The 18681-nt window shown below is 58.4% G+C and overlaps 2 protein-coding genes across 3 annotated transcripts; both read left to right on the top strand.

The window, feature by feature from the left end:
- Positions 1–4686: 4686 nt before the first annotated feature.
- Septin5 (septin 5) lies at positions 4687–13848 on the top strand. 2 transcript variants are annotated; one of them, XM_048343469.1, is made up of 12 exons: positions 4687–4836; positions 4995–5005; positions 10091–10187; positions 10298–10384; positions 10822–10945; positions 11052–11186; positions 11285–11402; positions 11504–11605; positions 12292–12388; positions 12472–12607; positions 12747–12849; positions 12945–13848. In XM_048343469.1, exons 1-12 carry the CDS (start codon positions 4794–4796, stop codon positions 12999–13001), a joined length of 1110 nt encoding a protein of 369 aa, XP_048199426.1. In that variant the 5' UTR covers positions 4687–4793; the 3' UTR covers positions 13002–13848. The 2 variants fall into 2 exon arrangements, with proteins under 2 accessions (XP_048199426.1, XP_048199425.1); XM_048343468.1 differs by lacking the exons at positions 4687–4836; positions 4995–5005 and adding an exon at positions 8775–9120.
- Positions 13849–14104: 256 nt separating this feature from the next.
- Positions 14105–15259, top strand: Gp1bb (glycoprotein Ib platelet subunit beta). The gene is given in 3 exon segments (XM_048343470.1): positions 14105–14117; positions 14375–14826; positions 14828–15259. Coding segments are annotated over 3 exon segments (642 nt in total). The 5' UTR covers positions 14105–14107; the 3' UTR covers positions 15008–15259.
- Positions 15260–18681: the final 3422 nt, after the last annotated feature.

The following is an 18681-nucleotide window of genomic DNA, read 5'->3' on the forward strand; positions in this document are numbered from 1 at the left end:
GCACCTCCTGACTTGGAACCTCTCCTTCTCTTCTACCCCCATGCTCGGAGCTGAGTTCAAATCTCATACTGCTGGCTGGGCCTGGGTGAGGAATGACAGCCATGATGGAAGATGAGGGAGACAGAAGGGACCTGGGTTCAGGCTCTGGCTATGCTAGAATCTAGTCCCACACCATTGGAGGCATGAGGCCTGAGCTCTGGAGGTCCTGCCTGTAGTCTCAGCTGCTGATTCTGTAGCATATCTCCAGAACACCCAAGTCTTGTGATTTCAGCTCTGCCCCAGGAGGCATAGAGACACCGACTCCTAGCACAAGTCCAGGCTGCTCTGAGATATCCTGGGGGTGGAGGGGGTGGTGGTGAAGGACTTGCCTCTCCTCTCTAGGCCCATTCTTTCTATGTATCCAAAGATAGAATATGACGGATTGACCCTCACCCTGTTGTCCCAGGCACATACAGGCACCAGACAAAGCCTCAGGTATGCATGGACCTGCTTAGATATGCAGGCAAGGCAATTCACCTAGTACCAGCTGTAAACAGTCCTTTGTGGGCCCAAAGGATAAGCCTCCAACTTCCTAGACCTAGTGGCACCTTCATTAACCTCTGCCTTCTTGCTCAGACCCCATATTAGCCTGGTTCCAAATTCACCCCCTCAGGAAGGTCTGTGCCCATCACTGGCAATAAACAGTCTTCGCCTGTGGATGATGGAGTCCAGCCTATTCCTTTTCCATTCTCCTCCATTTTCCTAAGAGGGGGGAGGTCCTCAGGGGTCTAACCTGCTGTGCCCCCAACCTCAGCTTCAGATGGAGTGAAGAACACTATGGGGTTTTGTCACTGTGGCCATGCCATGTGCCATCTGTGCCCCATGTGACTTCAGGCACAAACGGCTCCACCTCTGAACCTGTGTACCAAGTACACACACGCAGGTGCCTTATGCTTGTGTCACTGTCATTGTGAGATTCTGTTTTTGTTGTTTTGGTTTTGGTCATCACGGGGCTTGAACCCGGGGCCTGGGTGCTGTCCCTGAGCATTTCACTCAAGGTTAGCACTCTACCACTTAGCACCACTTGCAGTTTTCTGGTGGTTCATTGGAGATAAGAGTCTCACAGACTTTCCTGCTGGGGCTGGCTTCGAATCACCATCCTCAGATCTCAGCCCCCTGAGCAGCTAGGATTACAGATGTGAACCGCCAGTGCCCAGCTTTGTCACTGTGGTTTTCACCAAGGGGGCCAGCTCCCCACAAGCTCCTTCCTCTCCCCAACTGGCCTTGTGGCACCTGAGAAAACCCACTCTCTACAATCTGTGCTGAGGGGTGATGCGTGGTTTAAATGCAGCCTCTTGAGAATTTCTTAACAAAAAAAGATTTTTTCTTCTTCTGAAAAGTGTCAAGCTATTTGTAGCCCAACTGGTTGAACAGATTTTCTCTGGTATGGTTTATTTTTTTTTTCACTCATTAACTTTTTTTCCCCTTATGAATTAAAAAAAAACACACACACACACATACACAAAAACCAACACTCCCTTACCCCCCCCCCCACACACACACAGGAGTAGCAGTTTATTTACTGTTCTCTCTACTACAGCCAGTGCTTTGCTTTTTGTGATGGTAAAGCAAAGTAAACACCCCAATTTGGGGAGCTCTCTTTCCCTCAAGCCACAGAATTCTGAAGAGGTAAAGGTGGTGTGGTGAGCCCAAGTCTCTGTTTCAAGGCTCCTTTAGCCCCATCATCAGACCAGGGCTTGGGGGGTTGTGTTCTCAATGGCCCTGAGCCTTCTAAGGGTTTCCCTGGGGCTCTTAGCCCCTGGCTGCTAGGACCAGAGGTGAGAATTTCTAAAGTTGACCCTGCTCTGCTGGCTGAACTGGAAATGTATGCTATGACCCTGCTGACCCTTGACAGAAATGTCACCTGTGAATACTTTACCTGTTGAGCCATGGGTACTGCCAGGCCATGGTGCTACCAACTAGATAAGGTGCCTCCATATGCCTGGGAGGGACTCAAGGCTTCCCCTCATGAAGGGGAGAAGGCGGGGACTGGGGTAAAACACCAAGAGAGGAGAACAGACCCCAGACTGAAAACATCGTCCCCAATTTTATATGTAGACTGATTGTGCGCCTCTAAACAGCTTCCCCCACGCCATTAAATGCCAAACTCTAACTCATCTGCATTTCTGTCATATTTGAAATACATTTACCTTTATGTAGGAAAAAAAAAGAGTGGAGCCTTGGTGGCTCATGCCTGTCATCTTAGCTACTCAAAAGGCTGAGATCTGAGGACCATGGTTCATAGTTAACTCCAGGCAGAAATGTCAGTAAGACTCTTTATCTCCAACTAACCAGCACAAAGACAGAAGGAGAGGTGTGGCTTAAGTGAGTATTGGCCTTGAGTGTCAAAGCCAAGCAAAAGCAAGAGGTCTTGAGTTCAAGCCCCAGTACCAGCACAAAACCAAAGCAATAACACACACCCATGGACACACACATCACATTTATTTGATAAGTAAGCCTCATCTTTTTTTTTCTTATCTACAATCTCCAGACTTGTCTCAAAAGCTATGATTACTTTTCACCATGTACCCATGGCCCATGCCTGTAATCCTAATTACTCAGGCTGCTGAGACCTGGAGGATAAGCTCAAGTAGAAAACTCACGTGGTAGAGCACCAGCCATGAGCAAGAAAGGTGAGAAAGACTGAGTGCAAGGCCTTGGGTTCAAGCCCTGGAGCCAACACACCCACATCACTACTCTTGCACCCTGTACACAGCACCCTGTACACAACCTATGTCCTTTACCTGCTTCCCTCAAGGCCAAGTTCAACCCCCTTGACTCAAGGGCTATCTGGATCTGCCTTCCTGAGTGCCAGACAGGATTTATTTCTTCCCAGCTTTGTCTCTACCAGCACAGGGTCAGTACTAGGTGTCATAGCACAGCTAGGTGTCCCTGGGTGACCATGGAATTTTTCACCAGTCCACTCTGGTCTGATGAGTCACTCAGAACCTCAGCCTGGCACTTCCTTGTGGTCCCTGCTTCTAATGGCCCGCATTCCTTTATCAGAATTTCAAATGAGCCCCAAACTCAGCAGCAAAAGTCAGTGGCAAAGCCAGACATAAACAGATATGCAACTATGTATACTTGGCATTCATTATTCTGGATTGTATACATAGTTTTATGTTTCACTACAAGTATATTCAATGTGTGTGTTTATGATGTACAAACCCGGGTTCCAAAGAGGCACATATAGCACATACACCACAAAGTCTCAGTTCCAAACACATCTGGCCCTGTGGCTTTGGGGAAGGGGCTGGGACAGTAGGATGTCCCCATGCTGGTCACAGTCCTGGGCCTGGAGGAGGTTTGCAGTGGACAAAGCAAGGGTCATGGGGAAGAGAAGCTGCTTATGTGACCTCTTCATTTACCAAGCAGGAGACTGTCACTGCCTTTGCTCAGGGAGCCCACAGGCCAGTGTGGGGAGTAAGGGGCACCTGAAGGACCGAGGAAGGCTTTCTGGTTGTGGAGAGTCTGCCTGGATTGGGCAAGGGAGGAGGCCATATCCCTCTAAGGGCCCTGAGCCTGGGGAAAGGCAGCACCCTAACCTCCTCCCCTCTCCTCTCCTTTCCTCCCTCCCTCCTTCCCTCCTTTTCTCCTTCCCTCCTTCCTTCCTTCTTCTCTTCCCCTCCCCTTCTCCCCCTTTCTCCTTCTTTCTCTTTCTAGTACTAGGGCTTAAACTCAGATCCTGGGCCCTGTCCCTTAGCTTTTTCTGTTCAAGGCCAACTCTCTACCACTTGAACCATAGGTCAATTTGAGGGGGGAAGGGAAGGTGTATTGTTGGTTAATTGAATATAAAAATCATATCTACCTTGGCTGGTTTGGAACTATGTTCTTCATATATAAGCTTCCTGAGTAGCTAGGATTACAGGTATGAGCCATCTATAACCGGCTCCCATACTCCTTTCAAGAGGAAAGAAAGCTCTCTGACTTCTAGGACCCTCTGGGCAAGGTCAAGGCCAAGGGCCTCTGGGAATAATGATTACGCAGGAGATCTTAGTTACTTGTGTCCTCAAATGCCACTAACTCACTGAAGGTCTGAGGCCTCAGCTTCCCCATCTATAAACAGGACACACACACACGCATATGTGCATGCAACACATGCAGGCCCTGGACCCTGCCTTGCCCTGAAAGCCTTTCTCCCCAGGGTTGGCAGCAGGTATGCCTCAAATGTCCAGGAAAAGAGAGGCCAGACAACTGCCCACTGGCATGCGTTTTGTAGCTGGGATTGGGGGTGGGGGGGAGCTGTGTGCTCCCAATGTGGGTTTGCAGGGGAAGGGTGTCCATTAACCCCAGTGGGGTGGGGCGGGGTGATGTCGAGCCCGAGGACAGGCTTTACAGAATGGCCACATAGATAGATGGCCAGAGGCCCAAGCATGGGCTGGGGTCCCTGCAAGAGCAGCCCAGAGTCCAGGCCTGGACTGGATGACCAGGGCGACAGGGTGCTGGGATGGGCCCTGCGGGGCAGGGGGCAGCGCGAGTCTCCCCGGCTTAACCCTGCCTAACCCACGGGCAGAGGGGCCGCTGGGTGGGGGGGCGCGCTTAGTCCCCGCCCCCGCCGCCCGCTCCGGGTCGCGCGTGGGCGCGGCGGGCGACGATTGGCTGGCGGGCGCGCGGGCGGGGCGGGCGGTGGCGGCGCGGAGGGGCGGGTCACCCCGCAGCCCGGCCTCGGCCTCCGCCGCCCGCCGCTCGCCGCCGCGCCCCGCCCGCGCGCCCGCCGCCGCACGTCCCCCCCCCCCCCCCCGCCGGCGGCCACCATGAGCACAGGACTGCGGTACAAGAGCAAGCTGGCGACCCCAGGTGAGCCCGGCGCCCGCCCGCGTGCCCGCGCGCGCCTTTGTCCCCGCCGCCCGCCCGCCCCTCACTGTGTGTCTCTCGGTCTCTCCCCCACCCGCCCGCCCGGACGCGGACCCGCCCGGATTCGGACCTGACCCGCGATCACCACCCCGACGCCGCAGAGGACAAGCAGGTAGGCGCGCTCCACCGCTCAGCCCCGCGCGCGTCTGGGTACCTGGACTGCCTGTCACCCATTGTGGCCGCGGTGCCGCTGGCGCCCAGACGCGACCCCGCCCCCGCCGGCCGGCTCCCAGCCTCGTCCCAATAATCGATTGTCTGTTAGGGCAGTGCCGCCGCCGCGTGGGTCTGCGGAGGGGAGAGTGGGAGCCAGGCCTGGCCCCTTGACCCGCACGGCGGGGGTGGGGGGCTGGGGGGGCCTGTGTCGCTCCCGGGGATGGGAGGATGGGTTGAGTGCCCCTCTCTTGCGGGTCCAGCGCCAGCATCTCTTTGCTGACCACCTGGCCTGCAGGCCATGTGCTGGGGGTCCTGGCTGGGGTATGGCCATGGCAGACCATGAGCTGAGGATGAGGGTCTCTAGCTCCACTAGGCGGTACATAGTTCTGGAACAGGTCTGGGAGCATCTGGTCACCCCATTTCATGTCACTGTACCTTTATGCCCTCTCTCCACACTCAAATTCATGTACAGTAGTCTGTGAACAGCCTCTTCCCAGGCCTGCCTACTCTGAGTCATCACAGGCCCCAGAACCCATCTTTGAACCCAATGGGTACACATAGACTTGGGGCTTAAAGGGTGCTGTCCTGGTCCCTGCCTTGTGGGAATGCAGCCGCTGGTGGGAGGCTGGCGTAGGCAAAACCCGGTGACCTGGTATCAAAGCTAGCAGTGAGACTTAAGAAGGAGGCAAGGATGGGTACCTAGACAGTCTGGGGACTGAAGGGTTGCCCTGCCCGTGGCCTCTGTGCCTTCAGCTCAGCCACATTTGGAGTAGGGGAAAAAAAAGAGTCCAAATTCTGGCACCATTGATGGCTTTGGTAGTGCCCATCAAGAATGGGGGTTCATTCACACATAGCCTGGTTGTGGGGTGGGATCCTTGGAGTCCTAATGCAGGTTGCAGTGGGCAGGGCAAGGAGCAGCTGGCAGGTGGGGTGGGTTGGAGAGTCACTGGCTGCCGGGTGCTGTCTTCCTGCACGGCTGAGCCCCACCCAGTACTGATGAGGCTTGCTGGGAGGGGCTCCCTTGAGAGCCTGGGTGGAGAGCTGCCTCCCCATCATCTCAGGTCAGACAAAGCCTGGGATACAGCGATGGCTCACTCGCCAAGGCTATTGTTTAAGGGAGGGAGAGCGCCAGAGAGCTGGAGGCAGCAGGACCAGCTTCCTCAGCTTCTGCTAGGCCTTTGGAGCTCCAGGCCTGGCCTAAGGGCACTGAGTCACCTGGCTTGGGCACCTGCTACTCAGCACCAACCAGATTCTCTTGCCTCTAGCTCAGAATGGCCAGCCCCTCAAGTGTGAGCACTTATAGGCCTGAGTCTCTATCCTTTGAGATCAGCTAAGAGCCAGCCTTCTGCCCTGGCTCAGCCAAAGAGGGCACCAGCCAAGGCAGAGGGAGGGAACCCAGGAACAAAGGTCAGAGGAACAAAGGTCAGGGTCTAGGTGTTTGGGGTTAGCCCCTATGGGTCTGATAGGAGCCTGAAGCACACAATAGATTCACTGGACCCTGTGCTAGTTATTGAGCCAAAGCTTATTTATTTTATTTTTACCAGTCCTGGGCTCAGGGCCTGAGCACTGTCTCTGGCTTCTTTATGCTCAAGGATACTCTGCCGCTTGAGCCACAGCGCCACTTCTGGCCATTTTCTATATATGTGGTGCTGGGGAATCGAACCCAGGGCTTCATGTATACAAGGCAAGCACTCTTGCCACTAGGCCATATTCCCAGCCCCTGAGCCAAAGCTTATTCAGGCTTCCTTTTCATAAAGGGGGGGGGGATACTCTGTTGGCCTTCTGTGTCCCCTACCTCCTCTCAGGCAGTGACGAGGGCTCTGTTGGCTCTGTTAGCTCTGGCTGCTGCTTCCAGAGCTGACTCCGGTGATTCTAAGAATGGATATGCCTGGAGAGTCTTACTCAGGAGGAGGTGGGCGCAGCTGTGTCAGCTGGCTCAGGAAGCCCTGAGGAATATGTGTTGTGCCTAAGGGAGCAGAGGAAGGGGGGTGGCAGGGCCCTTCCTCTAAGAGTCCCCCGCCCCTCCCCGTGGAATATACAGGCCCTGATTGGGCCTAGTTGATGATGAGGCAACCAGAGTAAGAACTGGGTTTGGGAGTGTGCTTTCCTAAACCTGAACCTTCCTCAGAACCTTCCCACTAGGGAAACTGAGGCTTTCTGAGCCCAACTGAGGCCTTGTGCAGAGCACTAGGATGAGTGCACCAGAGAGTTGAGGCTTTCAGTCTGAGGCCCAGGCTAGAGCTCTCTGTCTTCTCCTTGGGCCCAGGAATGCTAGAGCCAGTCTGGGTGGGGGCTGAGCTGAAGTGGACCAGTGATGGAGGTTGGGTGGAACTCAGCCCAGAGGCTTCCTGCAGGAAGGTCAGGATTACTGTGGCTGCAGCCAGGGAGAAGGCTTTCTGGGAGCCAAGATTGGGGAGGTGACCTGGAGAGCTGGGGGCCCTGTGGCTGCCCCTTGCCTTGGGATGAATGGCCCTCCTGTTCCCAACTGCAGGCCCACCCTCCTACTCAGGTGCCAGGCAACACAGCGGGATCACGGCCTAGATTGGGGGGGGGGGTGGCAGGTCTCTCCACTGGCCAAGATGGGAGGGGTCGGCTGAGGGAGGGGTGGTACCTGGGGGGGGGGGTAGTCCTGCTGCACTCTGGCTTTGGGCCTGCCCAGTATGACTTTCCTGCCTCTTTGGGACAGGCTTGTTCTGATTCTTGCGGGGTCCCCAAGGTGAAGAATAAAGGGTTTGGGTGGCCCACAGGGGGTTTGGTGGCCCACAGGGGGAGGGTGGTTCGGGGCCGGTAGACTCCTGTTGTTCCTGGGGTGTCCACAAGGAGGTGGGGTGCCTAGCTGATGGGAACTCTCCAATCCCGCGTTCGCCCCAGTCCCTGTGGGGTCAGAGCAAGCCGAGGAGCTCAGAGGGGAAGTGTATGCGCACGCGGGACTGTGAGAAGCGGACCCCACTCCATTCTGCCCACCCTGAGGCCGAGGGCAGAGCTGGGAGGGGGGAGGGGCTTTGAGCGGCAGGCTGACTGGAGCTTCCAAATTTGGAGTAAAGGATGGATGGCAAACTCTGTCCTCCCCGCGCCCCCTCGTGCCCTTCGCCCAGTTAGGCCTCCGTGGAGGTGGGGGGCAGGTCCAGACTGGACTTCCCAGGGCTGGCGGACTCCCCGCAGGTCTGGGAGCGCCACGTGGGGCCGGAATCTTTGACACGCCTCTGCCCGGGTGCCCGCACGTGGCGGGGGGGGGGGGGGGGTCAGCCCTCTGGCGTGGGCAGGGCGGGCGAGGGCCGGGAGGTGGGGGCACCGCGACGCCGTCGGGTGGCTATGGGCGCAGGCGGGTGGCGAGGGGCCTGTGTCGCGCGTGGGTCGGCGCGCTCCCCTCCTCGCCGGCGCCCTCTGGCGGGCAGCAGCCGCGCCGCGTCTCGGGGCCGGGGAGGGCGGGCGCGGGGACCCCGGACGCCAACCCCCGCCGCCCACGTGTGCACCGGGTCCCGCCCCGCCCGCTCCAGCCCGCGGGCACCAGGGCCAGACGCCCCCCCCCCCCCCCGCTCCCGGGCTGGGCCCTGCCCGCCGACCCCCGCCGCCGCACTTTCCCCGAGGCTCCGCCCGCGCCCCAATTTCTAGGCGATGGTTTCCCGGCGACGGCGGCGGGCGGGGCCGTCTCCATCTCCGCCGCCCCCTGCCGCGAGCGCCCGCGAAGCCCCGCCTCGGGGTCGGGTGCGGGAGGCAGGCCTGGCGAGACTGCGGCGGCTCCGCGGCTCCCGGCCAGGCTCCCGGAGGCCGGCGAAGTCCCCGATGGCCTCTGGAGCAGGCGATCCCCCGGGTGGGCCACGTCCCCTCCTCTCCCGGCCTCGGTTCCCGAGACTCCAGCACCAGGGCCAGAAGAGGGCTTGAGAGCAGCCAAGTACCTGGTGAAGCGCCGCCCAAGTCCCTGGTGAACGCCGGGCCTCGAGGGCCCCGCACCTGGGTGTGACCGTGGCCAGCGGGGTGGCGAGGGTCATCGCTATGGACTCACTAGCAGCACCCCAGGACCGCCTGGTGGAGCAGCTGCTGTCACCACGGACTCAGGCCCAGAGGCGGCTCAAGGTGTGTGTGTGTGTGTGTGTGTGTGTGTGTGTGTGTGTGTGTGTGTGTGTGTGTGTGTGTAGGGGGTGGAATGTGGGTCAGTATGTGGCTGCTTGCCTGGCCAGCGCTGTCGCTGAGGACTCAGGCCCAGAGGCGGCTCAAGGTATGTGCGTGCGTGTGTGTGTGTGTGTGTTAGAATGTGGGTCGGTGTGTGCTGCTTGCCTGACCAGCGCCCATCACTCCTGGACATGTCCAGGCCCTAGGGCTGGGGGTCTGCCTGAGTGGGGGTTGAGCCTGGGTGCCACTGTCTATAAATAGCCCCTGCTCAGCTGTCGCTGGCCACCCCCAGGCTGGATGGGGGCCAGATGAGCCTCCCACCCTGGGTGTGCTGGAGAGAGTTGAAGGGTATTGGAGCCTGGACGTCTGCCTGTGGAGGGCCTGGAATGTGTCTATGGGGTCTCCGTACTGTGCCTCCCACCTATTGAAGGAGGACACTGTCTGTTGGTGCCTTACATCCAGAATCCTCTAACTCCCTAATGTCTTGGGGGGGGGGGCGGAAGGACGGGGGCAGTCATGGGGCTTGAACTCAGGACCTAGGCACTATTCCTGAGCTTCTTTTGCTGAAGGCTAGTGCTCTACCACTCGAGCCATAGCTCCACGTCCTGCTTTTTCTCTGATTAATTGGGGATAAGCGTCTCATGGACTTTTCTGCCCAGGCTGGCTTTGAACCACTATCCTCAGATCTCAGCCTCCTGAGTAGCTGGGATCACAGGCATGAGCCACTGGTGTCCAGACTCCCTAATGTCTCTTCAGAACCCCTTGCTGAGGCTGGATACCTTTCTTGCTACCTGCCCCCTCCCCCCCAACACTTGGTTCATAAACCCTCATCCCATTTTTACCAGGAAACTGTGCTCTCTGCTCTCTCCGCTTCCTGAACTAGGTAGGGACCAAGGCACTGGCATGCTCCTGACCCACTTCCCTCTGTCCCCAGGATATCGACAAGCAGTACGTCGGCTTCGCCACACTGCCCAACCAGGTACACCGCAAGTCAGTGAAGAAAGGCTTTGACTTCACGCTTATGGTAGCTGGTGAGTGGGGCCAGGCTGCGGGAAGAAATGGCTGGGACAATTGGCCAGCCAGGCCAATTGTCATGGGGTCCCCAGACCTAATTCAGCTTCTTCAATGTCTCTATGCCCAGGTGAGTCTGGCCTAGGGAAGTCCACACTGGTCCACAGCCTTTTCCTCACTGACCTGTATAAGGACCGGAAGCTGCTCAGTGCCGAGGGTGAGTGGCCTTACACAGTCCTAACACCAATCCATTATGGTGCCTGAAGGGAAGCCTCCTTGAGGATTGAGTCCCTGTTTAGGGTCCAATTAAAGTGGCCCAGACAACAGGTTCTGTGGCTGGGAGCAAGGTAGAGAAGACCAGGGTCAAGGATGGCCCCGGGTTAGAGGTGAAGGTTGGAGATGGCCCTTCAAACAATTGCCAGGTGCTGGTGGCTCACGCTTGTAATCCTAGCTACTTAGGAGGCTGAGATCTGAGGATCAAGGTTTGAAGCCACCTGGGTCAGGAAAGTCTGTGAGATTCTTATCTATAATAAACTACTCAGAAAGCCAGAAGTGGCACTGTGGCTCAAGTGGTAGAGTACGAGCCTTGAACAAAAGAAGCTCAGGGAAAACAAAACAAACCCAAATCAGTACCTCCCCCACCCCCCTTTACAGAACGAATCAACCAGACAGTAGAGATTTTGAAGCACACAGTGGACATAGAGGAGAAAGGGGTCAAGTTGAAGCTCACCATTGTGGACACCCCTGGTTTCGGGGATGCTGTCAACAATTCTGAGTGGTAAGGAAGGCCGGCTGGGGAATGGTTCTCTGCCCCCAGCCAATCCCGGCTTCCCCCTGGCTGGTGGACAGCTCTTGCAGTGGCCTCATGCTCCCTCCACCCCCAGCTGGAAACCCATCACCGACTACGTGGACCAGCAGTTTGAGCAGTACTTCCGCGATGAGAGCGGCCTCAACCGCAAGAACATCCAAGACAACCGTGTGCACTGTTGCCTGTACTTCATCTCCCCCTTCGGGCATGGGTGCGTGGCCTTCCTGCAGGCAAAGTACCCCATAGCCGCGCATGTCCCTGCGTCTCCCTCCCCGACTGTGCTCATCCCCACCTGTCTGCTCTCTGCAGGCTGCGACCAGTGGACGTGGGTTTCATGAAGGCTCTGCATGAGAAGGTGAACATTGTGCCCCTCATTGCCAAAGCTGACTGTCTGGTCCCCAGTGAAATCCGGAAGCTGAAGGAGCGGGTGAGACTGCTGTGGTGGAGGGACCTCACCAAAGACTTTGAGTCCTAGAGCTCGGGGGCCTTGGCCAGCCTCAGATCTGAGTTTTTGCCCCACCTCTGCAGATCCGGGAGGAGATTGACAAGTTCGGCATCCATGTGTACCAGTTTCCAGAGTGTGACTCCGACGAGGATGAGGACTTCAAGCAGCAGGACCGGGAGTTGAAGGTGAACATGCAGCCCTGTGGAGTGAGGGCATGAGGGGTTCAGAGCAGGAAACCAGGAGCCGCACAATCCCAGAAGAGGGCTGAGCAGACAGATGGGGCTTGAGGAGGGAGAAGCCAGATACCCTTCACCTAGGGCTAGATGACTGTGTCCCTTTCTGGACTACAATGGTTCCTTTGGGACTTCCCTGGGTGCTTAGTGTGTCACGAAAGACCTGTCCAGGTCAACCTGACCTCCTTTCCAGGGATTATCATCCAGTGACCAAGGGCTGTGGAATGCCGCCAGTTTCCTAGATTCTGGGCTGTTTTAAGTGGTGATTTGGGGTTCCCCAGCAACGAGAGTGATGATAACCAAGACCCAAGCCATGTCCAGGGTTGCTGCTGGATCAGGAGCACTGGCGATAGGAAATACACACTGAGAGGCGTGGGCTGGACTGAGGCATGCAAGCTGAAGCTCTTAATGAGAGGAGCTCTGGGGGGAAGTCTGCCTGGTTGGGCATAGCCTGGTAGAAGGCCCTAAGGGTGTGATTTGCAGAGGCACAGTAGCTTCAGCGGGTAGCATTGTGTCCAAAAGCGGAGCGATGCCACGCTCTCCGTCAATGGTGGTGATGTTGGAAAAGTGGCCACGCCCCTGAATCTCTAAGCCTGTACTCTCAGCTGCTAGGCTGAGCCTTTGGTCCCTCCCCCTAGGAGAGTGCGCCCTTCGCTGTTATTGGCAGCAACACCGTGGTAGAAGCCAAGGGGCAGCGAGTCCGGGGGCGACTGTACCCCTGGGGGATCGTGGAGGGTAAGTTGAAGCTTGGGGCATCTGTACTGGGTGGGAAGCTCCCCCGGGCGGGTACCCACCGACTGCTCGCTCCTGCCTCACAGTGGAGAATCAAGCGCACTGCGACTTCGTGAAGTTGCGTAACATGCTCATCCGCACTCACATGCACGACCTCAAGGACGTGACTTGCGACGTGCACTATGAGAACTACCGTGCACACTGCATCCAGCAGATGACCAGGTAGGCTGCCCCTCCCAACACAGGGAACCCAGCCTCACCCCTGCTGGCCCCAGCCCACACCAAGAGCAAGCCCTCCCACCCCATCTACCCAGACCCGAACTTTCTCAAAATGGCCTTCTTATCCCCTTACCTCCTGCAGCAAACTGACCCAGGACAGCCGCATGGAGAGTCCCATCCCCATCTTACCACTGCCTACCCCGGATGCAGAGACAGAGAAGCTCATCAGGATGAAGGATGAGGAGGTTGGTGGGAGACAGGTTGGAGATAAGGTGACTGTAGGGAGGGGGCCTGTTGAAAGCAATTTCTCACCCCACCCTCTGTTGTCCCCACCCACCAGCTGAGGCGCATGCAGGAGATGCTGCAGAAGATGAAGCAGCAAATGCAGGATCAGTGACACACCGCCTAGCCCCACTTTGTCACGGATAGACCATCCATTTCCGGACTGGCCCCTCCTACCCCCTGGGCCCCAGACTGGCCTGGACTCTACCCTGGATTCACCTGGTTCTTGGATGGGCTGGGACCTGACCTATACCCAGAGTGGCTCTGACTGTTCCTGACCCGGAAGCCACAGAGCCACCACCCCAGATGACCCTAATTTATTCTCAGTGTCAACCCCTTTGAGGTCATTTGTATCTGTCTCCCAGGGGTCTGGACAATGGCTCCTCCCCAGCTGGCTTTCTCTGGCTTTAGGGGAGCAAAGTCTAAAAGCTAAATCAGGCACAATTTCTGAGTCCCCCCACCCACCCCAGATCACAGATTCCAGGCACTGCTAAAGCAGGCAGGTAAACCAAGGCAGGGAGGGAAAGGGATCTCCAGTGCCGCAGAGCGGACTTGGGGAGCCCCCCTCTGCTAGTTTCTGTGGGTCACCAGCATATGCTGACACTCCACTTTTGGTCAAGATGGCCCTGTCCTCCTTTATCCCCTTCCCCAGGCAGGGGATCGGAGCAGGTAAAGTTGGGCGGCTGCAGCAATTAGGAAGCTTTGGGATCAGAAGGCTGCTGGTGAGGAGGGCAGTCTGGGCCGACCTGCCATCCTTGGCAGCCACCACCAGCCCTTTCTGTCCGCCAGTCCCGTCGCTGGAGGCCCCCTCTCCCCAGCCGCACCGTGCGCTGGACTGTTGCGCTGGGATCCCGAGCCCTTTCCACCCGCATGATCCCTCCCCACACACCCCTGCTCCTTTTTGTTCCGTTGTGAATGCCGCGTCCTGTCCTGGTGACAGGAGAACAATGTTAGTGAACGTCGCTGCAGCGAGTGTCCGAGTGTTCCGTGGGCCCCTGGGCCCGGGGTGGGGGCGGAAGGCGCAGCGGGCGGCGGGCGCTGGCGGGCGCTGGCGATAGGCGTTATCGGAGGGAGCAGCGCTGTTCGGCGCCCCCTTGGGGTTATTTCTGGCCGGAGGCTGCGCTGTGGTCTGCGGCAGGCGGGCAGCGGGGCCTGGCCATAGCGGATGGGCTCTTCCAACACCTCCCGCTCCAGACCAAGCCAGGCCATCGTGCTTTCGCCATGGGCTCCCGTGAGTCTGGGGTCCGGTCTGCCCCTTCCCGGGCGGATCTAGGTTGGGGCGGGGGGCATTCTGGTTTAAGGAAGAAGATTGGATCAAACAAATTCGAGGGGGGGTTGCAGCAGGGTAGCAGGGTGGAGAAGCCTGCACGTTCAATCGGCCACGGGCCTTACAAACTAGGTGGGGCCGGGCCAAGGCTCCCGATGCTGGGGGAACCCCTCCGCAGGCGCCCCGCCAGTCGTCCACTTACGGCAGCGCTTCTCTTCCAGGGCCGTGCGGGGCGCTGAGCCTGCTGCTCCTGCTGCTGGCGCCGCTCGGCCGTCCCGCCGCGGGCTGCCCCGCGCCGTGCAGCTGCGCGGGGACGCGCGTGGACTGCGGGCGCCGCGGGCTGACGCGGGCCTCGATGCCCAACGTCTTCCCGCCAGACACCACCGAACTGGTGCTGACCGGCAACAACCTGACGGCGCTGCCGCCGGGGCTGCTCGATGCGCTTCCGGCGCTGCGCGCCGCGCACCTGGGCGCCAACCCCTGGCGCTGCGATTGCCTCCTGCTGCCGCTGCGCGCCTGGCTGGCCGGGCGCCCGGAGCGCGCGCCCTACCGCGACCTGCGCTGCGCCGCGCCCCCGGCGCTCAGCGGCCGGGTGCTGCCCTACTTGACCGAGGAGGAGCTGCGTGCCGCCTGCGGGCCGGGCCCGATCTGCTGGGGGGCGCTGGCGGTGCAGGCTGGCGCTACTGGGCCTCGGCCTGTTGCACGCGTTGCTGCTGGCGCTGCTGCTGTGTCGCCTGCGGAGGCTGCGCGCCCGCGCCCGCGCCCTCGCTTGGGAGGCGTCCCGGTTATTGCCGACCACCTCGCTCGTGGCCGAGCCCGCTGGACCAGGCACGTCCGATGAGAACATAGACTGACACTGAGCCATCGAGGCCTGCAAAGTCGACTGGACGCTGCTCTAGGAAACTCGCCAGAACCTGGGTCCATTATGCCCACTGCCCCTGCCCGTCCTCCCAGACCATCCAGGCCCCGCAGGCTCAGACCTGCTGCACGAGACTGGAGCCCATCCGGTCACCCCCGTGCCCTCCACCCTTCGGGAAGTGGAAGGGCCGAGGTGCGCCTGTGCTCTGCTGAGTTGTCCCGTCCCAAGCTCCAGGCTGAATAAACCATTCTCCTCCTCTGCTGGCCAGTCTCTCTCTGCACTGTGCAACCCACAATTCCCTTCCACATGCCCCAGAAAAGCCCCTGGAGGCAGTTAATACTACACAATTAGCCTGGGGCAAACAAGAATCAGTAGGAGGTGCCCCCTACCCCTACACTGCAGCGAAGGTCACTGTGGGTAATGAGAAAACCCAGCCGAGTACACAGACTGGGATTACTTGGAGAGTGGTTCTGGGGGGACAGTGAGGTGCCAGAGGACATTCTGAAGGACAGTCAGAGGGTGGGTGTCCAGTGGCCCTGCTGCATGTCCAGCCTTCAGAGCAGTCACAGGCAGACTGAGGTTAGAACCACTATCTACAGTGGGGACTGCGGGGGTGGGGTCTGGGATTCCTTGAGTCATTTAAGCATAATGGCCTCTGGAGGGAATACAAGGCCAGGAGATGGGATTATGGTGGGTCAGGCCCACAGAAGGACCCTGAAGTGTGAGTGGATACCAAGCTTTCTGGGGTTTGACTTCCTGCCACACCCAGACACAAGTGCCTCCACATCTTCCTATATCCCACAGCCCATACCCCCTCAGCCTCGCCCTTGACTCCTTCTACTGGAACTAATAGCCCATGACTCTCTGAGCTCTGTCTCTGCCCACCACCCCATGGCTTCTGCCTTCGAGCCTCCCAGGATGCACCACGACAGCCCACCCCTGCGTCTTAGGCCTTTGCAAGTGTTGTTCTTCCTGCCTGGCACCTGGTGCCCTTCATCCCTGTGCTCCCTGCTCCTGTCTTTCCGGCAACCCCACCCCCACCTCACTGCCATCCCTTCAGCAAGGGACCTCCATGATCTGGTCTCTCACTACTGCCCAGCTCCCACCCCTGCAGCTGAGAAATTGGATCCTCTGATTCATTCCCAGGACGCCAGCATGAAAAAGGCATAGGGTACCCAAATAGGGGTGGCACCTCCCTCACTATTGGAACCAGCCTGGAGAAGCTGAGACAGGCCCTTCTCTTGCTCTTAGTGTGGTGCCCATGTAGCTGACCCCATGAACAATGAAAGCTGCTCTTCTCTGAGGACTCCAAATAGGACCCGGATGGAAAGACTCAGGTCTGGGCAAAGGAAGGCTCCACCTCCGCCCACCCCCACCCCCCGAGCCCCCCAGCTGCCACTGACCAGGTCGGGAAGTTGTAGCTGACACAGCTTTTGTCCTGGCCTTTGTGGGACAAGACAAATGACCCTCCGGTGTGGGGCTGATGCTATCTTGAGGCTGCCGGTCAGACATGAGGCAGGAGCCCCCCCTACCTTTGTGGGCAGGTGCAGGGCATCCGGCCCATTGTGGGCTGCAGCTGACTGTCCAGTTGTCCATCCAGCCTTATCACCACATCATGGATGGTGGCCCTCTTTAGACAAATGAACTGCCCACTTTTCCCTCCCCCAGGGTGGCCTGTCACCCCTGAGAACTCCTAAAGGAGGTCAGAGATAACAGTCACAGTACATAGGGCAGTCCTTAAACTCAGTGGGTGCAGGCAGGGGGTGTTCCCCAGAGATGGGGTTCCTGCTGGATGTTAGAGCTCCCCTGAGGTTACACTGGGAGCAGAACTGAGTCAGCCTACTGGGATCATACATTTGTAGGTGGCCAGGAGTCCCAACTAAGAAACTCCCTCTGAACTGTGAACCAAGCCCCAAACCAAGCAAGATCAGGCTGCTCAGTGTGACCTGTGGGCTCCAGGGTTGGTGAATTGCTAAAAGAGAGGCGCTTCAGGGCAGGTGTTCTCCCTCTGATGGGAGAACAAGGCTGAAATGTCAGTGGGGTCAGATATATGAATGAACTTCCTGCTTGCTGGTCAGTGGAACAGCTGAACCCCCATGGTCCTCCAGGAACCCTCATCTTGCCTGTACTCTGTGGTCTAGACTGGCTGGTGCCAGAGTACTGGCCTAGCCTTTATGGCTAACTTGATTCAGTGGCCTGGGATCCCCCACTCCCAACTCCTGACCCTGAGCTGACCCTCCACGTGTTGAGCCTGGGGCCTCGGCCTCCAATGAGCATGGGGAAATGGACGGTCCCAGCTCAGTGCTCCTGAATGGCCCTTCATAGGGTAGCAGGATGCACATCCCCCACCTAGTGCACTATCCCCACATGTCCATCCCCTTCCTTAGCACACATGCCCCAGGGCCTCTTCTCCACTCAAAGCTGGTCTTCTCTGTGACCCCAGAATCCTCTCAGACCAGTAAGTCAGGGGACCCCCCTCAGAAGACCCTAAATCCTTCCAGACCTCAAGCTGGCTGATCCAGGGCCCTCTGCCCTGCAGCCCAAGCAGTCAGAGGTGATTATGTCACATCCAGGCTACCAAGGCCTCATCCTGAGATGGAGCCCAGCCCTTGATGGCACTCTGTCCACCTGTCCACCACTGAACTCTGCACAGTCAAATGGATTCCCAAGGAGTTGAAAGATGGAGTCCCAACAAGGCCAGCCATGACTGCTGGCAGAGAGCCTCCATCTCCTCACTTGTAAAAGGAGTGGGTGCTGCCTGAACTGTGACCCTCTCTGCCTCTCCCTGGGTCCCCTGGCAGGCGCAGTGACTGCTAGGGGGCACCAGAGGGCGCTTGTGGCCCACAGAAAATGCCCACCAAGGTGTTTTCCGTGCAGGCAAACGTCGGTTCTAGGGGGGAAGAGCCCTGGCTATTCACCAAGATATGGAGGCTGAGAGGGTGGATTGTGCATTCAGACTTCAAGGTGGTGACAACATCTAGAGGGCCTGTCAGCTCACCCTCTTGTGAGGGAAGAAAAGGGGGGCACCCCATCTCTGGGGAACACCCCTGCCTGCATCCAGAGCCAGGCTAGCCTGTCCATGGTCCCACAGGACCTGCTGCTGACAGATGGGGAGATGGTGAGCCCCATTGCCTTCAGTCCCCAGCCCACTGACAGCCGTCAACTGCAAAGATAAGAGCGCTCTTCCGCCGCCGTGTGAGGGGAGGGGTCAGCCCAGGTGTGCCCTCCCAAACCTCTTGCTGGTGTTTGCTCCGTAAACTCTTATTGGGCCCCTGATGTGTGCACTGCAGTGGGGGCAGGGCAGAGGACAGACAGGGAGGGCTGGACTCAGTTTCTGCCCTGGATGCTAAGGGGAGAGGGGGGAAGAGGGTGTCAAAGATTTGTGAAAAGAGGTTCTTCCACCTTCTGACCACATGAGGGACCTGCTTTGAGTTGGGGGTCTTTCATGAGCTCCCTTCAGCCTGGGGAGGTCTTGGAACTGGGCTGACCTGCCTGAGGCCGGGCATGGAGGAGGCCCTGAGAGGGTGTGGGGGGCCCAAACCCAGGCCAGGGTATATGGGGGGGGGGGGTGATTGCACCCGCTACCCAGACAAAGCAACAACATTGGGGTGGGTGGCAGAACCCTGGGGGCTCATAGCTCACCTCACCGTCTGCGCCCACCCCCAGAGT

This window comes from Perognathus longimembris, chromosome 3 (genome assembly GCF_023159225.1).
Source record: "Perognathus longimembris pacificus isolate PPM17 chromosome 3, ASM2315922v1, whole genome shotgun sequence".
Classification (NCBI taxonomy): Eukaryota; Metazoa; Chordata; class Mammalia; order Rodentia; family Heteromyidae; genus Perognathus; species Perognathus longimembris.